The sequence below is a fragment of the Macaca mulatta genome, chromosome 8, assembly GCF_049350105.2.
Source record: "Macaca mulatta isolate MMU2019108-1 chromosome 8, T2T-MMU8v2.0, whole genome shotgun sequence".
NCBI lineage: Eukaryota > Metazoa > Chordata > Mammalia > Primates > Cercopithecidae > Macaca > Macaca mulatta.
The window spans coordinates 76,517,025-76,523,024 of record NC_133413.1 but is presented as its reverse complement, the minus strand read 5'-3'; the positions used below and the strand labels follow the sequence as shown (position 1 = coordinate 76,523,024).

At 47.5% G+C, this 6,000-nt stretch overlaps 1 protein-coding gene across 2 annotated transcripts in view; it reads left to right on the top strand.

Annotated features, from left to right (window-relative positions):
• Window positions 1-4,954: 4,954 nt before the first annotated feature.
• The window catches only part of PDE7A (phosphodiesterase 7A), a 124,864-nt gene continuing 123,818 nt past the window's right edge, over window positions 4,955-6,000 (top strand). Inside the window, exon 1 of one of the 2 annotated variants that reach the window (XM_077942422.1) lies at window positions 4,955-5,182. Coding sequence is in view for 1 of the 2 variants with exons in the window: in NM_001266863.1 (NP_001253792.1) it covers window positions 5,045-5,182 (138 nt within the window). In the remaining variant the exon portion in view is untranslated. The remainder of the gene's footprint in view (window positions 5,183-6,000) is intronic. The other variant, NM_001266863.1, reaches the window with a different exon arrangement.

The following is a 6,000-nucleotide window of genomic DNA, read 5'->3' as shown; positions in this document are numbered from 1 at the left end:
TAACATTTTGGCCTGCAACCTCGGAGACTACTTTTGGGGTTACATAGAGCTTAGTTTATAAGATTCATCAGGTATATAAATTGAATTAGTCATTTAAAATCTTCCCACAATAAAAAGTGCAGGTCCAGAGAGTTTTACTAGTGAACCCTATCAGACATCTGCGGAAGAAGTAATCCCACTTTTGTACACCAACACTTTCAGAAAATGGAACTGTAATGAAACCTTTCCAGCTCATTTTATGAGGCAAATATTGCCCCGACACCAAAGCCAGATAAAAACAGTACAAAACAAAACCATAAAGCAGTAGGAACAGAGCAGACTTTTATTTGTAATGCTCTAACCTACCAGGGAATGCCTGAAGGACTGGTCTCTGCTTTGCCTAACTCAGATCTCACAGGAAGAAGCAGTGGCTCCTGCTTGGGAAAGTTGCAGGGAGACTGGCTCATAGACACCTGGGTGAGACATTATGGGTGGAGACCACGAAAGGCCTCAAGGAGAGACTCATTTGGAAAATAAGACATTAAAAAGCAGCTGTGTACACAGAGAAATTTAAAAAGCCACACAATGGCCTGAGCAAGATGCATGCTCATAAAAGAACTTGTAAGTTCTTAAGCTTTCTCCTTAAGCTGATCCTAAGGCTTAGAACTGTGGACCACCTAATTAGTGAAAAACTTCCCTGGCACAGGGTCAGTCTGCAAAGACTGGAAGAGGTGTCTGTTTTCTCAACTGCCCAATTTTCAGCAACAACAACAAAACCCCCACAAGACATATTTCAAAAACCCAGAAAAATATGTCCCTTTCAAAAAGAAAATAAAGTAGCAGTTAACTTCCCTGAAAAAACACAGACATTAGACTAACTAACAAATGCTTTAAAATAACTGTCCTTCATATGCTAAAAGAGCTAAGGGAAAATATGGACAGGGAACTAAGTGGAATCAGGAAAACAATATGTAAACAAAATTAATCATTGGCAAAGAGATAGAAATTATAAAATGGATTCAAATTCTGAAGCTGAAAAACACAATAACCAAGTTGAAAAATCTCTTAGAGGGGTTCTGCGGCAGACTTGAATAGGCAGAAGAAAGAATCAGTGAACTTGACTATAGTACATGTGAAATTATAAATTCTGAGAAACAGAAATAAAAAGGAATAAAGAAAAGTGAACAGAGTTTAAGGAACATATGTGATACCATCAAGCAGACTAATACATGCATTATGGGATTTTCAGAAAGAAAAGGGAAAGAAGCAGAGAGATTATTAGAAGAAATAATGGCAGAACACTCCCCAAATTTATAGAAATCATGTTTAGACATCTAAGATCAGCCAGATTCAAGTATGACAAACCCAAAAAGACCCAGACCAAGACATTATCACTCTCTTGAAAAAAAAAGACAAAGATAGAATTTTGAGAGCAATAAGAGAAAAGCAATTCTTTATATTCGTGGGAACCTCATTGAGATTATTATTCAATTTCTCAGCAGAAACCTTGGAGCCAGAAGGCATCTAAGGCATCTGGTCCCCTACAACCTGTTAAGAAAAATATTTGCGACTGATTTACAGATAGTTCTGAATTTTATGGTGCGGACAGTGGACAGCTACAACACGATGGCCCCTCTCTGTGGTGATTCTAGAGGCAGTGAAGAGAAATACTCCCAGTCAGCAGAACTTGGAGCAGTGTACCTGATTGTTCATTTTGTCCGGAAAGGGGAATAGCTATATGTAGAGGTCTATACTGATTCATGAGCAGTATCTGACTGCTTGGATAGATGGTTTGGACCTTGGAAGGAATATGATTAGAAAACTGGTGACAAGGAGGTTTGGGGAAGGAAAACATGTTGGAAACATTAAATGGACACATAATGTGAAGATATTTGTGTCTCATGTGAATACTTCCTAAATATTCAAGTCAGCTTTTATGTTTCAACCATGTAAAAGCCTCCTTCATAAGAATTTTGCAGTTTTTGTTACTTTTTTCTCAGGTACTTTTCTTTTTATTGCAGAAAGTAATAGCATTTCTTTATTTAAGTTTAACCTTTGCTCCCTGTGATAGTTAATTTTATGTATCAACTTGGCTAAACTATGATGTCCAGTCATTTGGTCAAATACTAGTCTAGATGTTGCTATAAAGATACTTGTCGATGTGACTACCATTTATAATTAATTGGTTTTCAGCAGATTACTCTCCATAGAGTGGGTGGACCTCATCCAAAGAGTTGAAAGCATTAAGAACAAAGACTTAGGTTTCCTGAGGATGACTCAGGTCTGCATCAAGACTCCAGTGTAGAAACCCTGTGTGAATTTTCAGCCTGTGGTTCTGCTGTGCAGATTTCAGACTCAAAACTGCAATTTCAACTCTTACTTGAATTTCCAGCCTGCTGCCCTGCCCTACAGATTTCAGATTTGCCAGCCTTCACAAAAACGTAAGCCAATTCCTTAAAATAACTCTCTTTCCCTCTCTCTATATGTACATCCTATGGGTTGTGTTTCTCTGAAGAACCTGATTAATAGGCTCCTCAACACAGTAAAGAACACTGTAAACAACTGAAAAACTCTGGAGAAGATACTGTGTGGTATGGTGGAAAATGCATGGCTCTGAAATCATAAACCAGAGTTCACTGAGGCAAATGACTTACAGTCTTGTAATCTGATTCTTCATCTGTAGAATCAGGATAAAATTACCTGACTTACGTGGCTATCGTGTTGGGTAAAGTTAAACATTGTATGTAGAATGCCCGTCACGGTTCTTGGTTCACAGGTGCACAACAGTAAATATGTTGAAAGGGGATGCATTTTTTAGTTATCTACTTAGCGCTCTGTCCTTAAATGATTTAATTAACCTGGGTCTCTTAGATGTTATTAAATGTAATATAGTTATTTTATGTGGCACACAGTAACATCACACCAATATCACCTCCTGGATGTTTAGATTTACACAGAATTCAAACATTATTTGAGGTTAGTTCTTCCCACTTATCTGTCTAAGGTCTAGGGCAACTTTGTTTCCATGAGCCTATTCTCAATTCAGGGACTAATTACCTCACGAGGCTTTTGTGAGAAGTAAATGTGATAACGTAGGAAAATGTGCTCAGTATAATCCCAAGCATATAGTAGACGCTCAATACATCTTTCTAGAAGTTGTGGGAGTAATTCAGATTTCAAAGATGAGTTGGATCAGTTGTACTAAAGGGGAGCTTACATCATCTAATGAAGACAAACTCCACAAGACCATGTTGGGGGTTATAGTTCTTTTAATAGTAGAAAGCAGACAGGTAGAAAAATATCCACGTAGGAGGTATAAAGTTTTAGCAAGAGAAAAGAAACAGATGCCATGCAAAGATGATAAAAGGTCTACTTTTGCTCATTTACCAGATTATGTGCATTTGGTACATGATCTCATCATCAGTGGAAGCTATGCAGTGCTTTCAAAGGCCTCCCACCTTGTCAGTGGCTAGTCATCTCAAATCAGTAGAAGGGTGGGTGCCCTAAGAACTGAACCAAAGCAACATTCTGCCAGCAGAGCAGAGGTTGTTCAGGCTGAAATCCCAAAGGCCGGAATGCGTTAGAAACAATCAGTTGATGCTGAAAGCTTGGACAGTTTAGTGAGAAATGTGACAAAATGAACACTTAAATTATACATCTAGCCGACAAATCAGGTCAAGAGCTCTTTATCTTTTCTAGCTTTCAAAAAATCGAAAGCCAACAAACAACGCTTTCGGTAGAGGGCCATGAAGTCTACTTTTTTCCTTTGTCTTCTCAGTATCATTCTTTCTCATTCTTTTCACCCATAATTCTTTCTCAGTCTTGGTTTTTTCCCGTTGTCTCCAGGCCCCCTTCTCACTTCCAAATTCTCGGCTCCCCTCTCCGCCCCTCGGGCTCGGGATGGCCCAGGGGCCGCACCTGCCAGGGGAGCGCTCGAGCCTGGCCCCACCAAGGGACTGGCAGTGACGTAGCGGGGAGGACGATGCCTGCGCGGCCCGCTGACGTCACTGCCGCAGCGGTCTCTAGCGAAGCCCATGAATGGGAACAAGGAGGGAAAAGCCAGAAGTGACCCCGCGGTCAGGGCTGAGGAGGGCTACTGCGCCGCGTGCTTTGGGTTTCTAGGGTCGGCAAGCCGGAACAGCGTCTCTAGCGCGGGATGAACCCACCCCATACCCTCGGGGCGCTGGAACGCACGAGTTTAGCGCTCAGGGGGATGCCCCGAAACCTTGGGGCCTCGTGCGCACGCGCCTTGGCTTGCGAGGAGCTAGGGGAGGGAGTTATGGCAGGGCGTGAAGAGAACTGCGGATGAGATAGATGGGAGAAAACGTTTGTCGGGAGGGGACTCCGACAGAGCTCTAGGGTGCGGAACACAAGGAAGGCTACTGTCGCTCTCGGTCGCTGACCAGTCTCCCTGGGCGCTGCGGCGGCGCGGGGCGCTGGGCCGGCGGCGCGGCGTCGTGACGTCACGGTGGCGGCAGCCGTGGTTGGCGCAGGGTCCGCGGCTGGAAAGTGTGAATTACGCCGGGCTCGCGCCGGCGGCGGAGTGAAGTCAGGCTCCAGGGGAGGGGAGGGGCAGGACTCCAGCGGCGGCGGCGGCGGCGGCAGCGGCCCGAGCTGGTCGCTGCTACTGAGTGCCCCCGCCCCCTGGGTCTGGTCGCTGGCTCCAGCCGTCTTTTCTTGCACCGCTTTGCTCCGGCCGTGCTCCACTCGAACTCTGCAGTCCGGGTACCTGCTCCTCTCGGCCAAGGAGCCCCAAGGCGGCGGGGTTCCCTCTCCGACTTTGCTAGTGCTGGCCCCGCTTGCACCCCGTCGCCCCTCGCCTGGAGCTAGGCGCGCGCCGGTCCTGGTAATTGGCGCCGCGGCCGCCGCAGAACCTTCCCGCCGGCGGCCCGAGCGGAGGGCTGGGGTTGGGGAGGCGTGAGCTCGGCTTCCCGGCCCAGGGTCGGCCCCCGCCCGCCCTGCCCCCGTCTCGGCCCGGAGCCCCCGAGCCGCGGCCCCCTCCCAGTGCAGGGGCCGGCGGCCGCGGCAGGGCGGGCGCCGCGCGGAGGCAGGGCGGGTGTATTCAATGGAAGTATGTTACCAGCTGCCGGTACTGCCCCTGGACAGGCCGGTCCCCCAGCACGTCCTCAGCCGCCGAGGAGCCATCAGCTTCAGCTCCAGCTCCGCGCTCTTCGGCTGCCCCAATCCCCGGCAGCTCTCTCAGGTAATCGCCGCCGCCGGGCCCACACTTGGGGGCTTCTCTCTTTTGTTTCCCTCTGCCCACCCAGCTTCACCTCCGCGACATCCCCCAGCCCGCGCATTGTCCATTGTCTGGGGATTTCTAGGCTGGCCTTTCGATTGGGGAGCCTTTTCTTTGAATCCTCCTGGCTGTCCCCCCTCAGTTCTCCGCCTCCCCAAAACCCCACACTAGTGGGCTCCGGGATCCTCTCATCACACCCTCCCCAGGCCTGTCACCCTCCCTGCCCAGCAGTTTAAGCCTCAGGAATGACCGCCCTCCTCTTTTTCGGTCTGGAAGTTGAGTCTTTATTTCTTAGTTGTGGCCCTTGAGTACACCTGTGCTCCCCCGCCTTGCAACATACCTGTCCCCCCTCCCATACACACACCTGTACGGGGTTCGCGCCTCTCCTCCCCCAGCTCCCGCGCACCCCGCGGTGCTCGCCTGGTCCTGCGGTTCTCTCTGAACAATAGGCCTAGATGCCCCGTTGCTGTCGTCTCCCTGACTCCTTCGTTTCTGTGGTTGGGCTGTACTGGGTATCAGAGGAAGAAGTCTGCAAAGTTCATAGCCAGGAATCAGTTTTGTTTTTAATTTGATAAGGAGATTTTAGGAGAGAAACTACTGATGTGCACTGATGGGAAGACTTTGAGTGGTCCAATACCAGTTGCTCCTGAACATTTCTATTTTTTTCCTGTGGTGATGCCGTTGGTCCACTTCCTTAGGTTTGGCTAATTTTGATTGCCAGACTTAAAACAGAGGGGTAAAAAAAATTTTGTTTACATCTGAACTGAATGCCTTCACTTTCT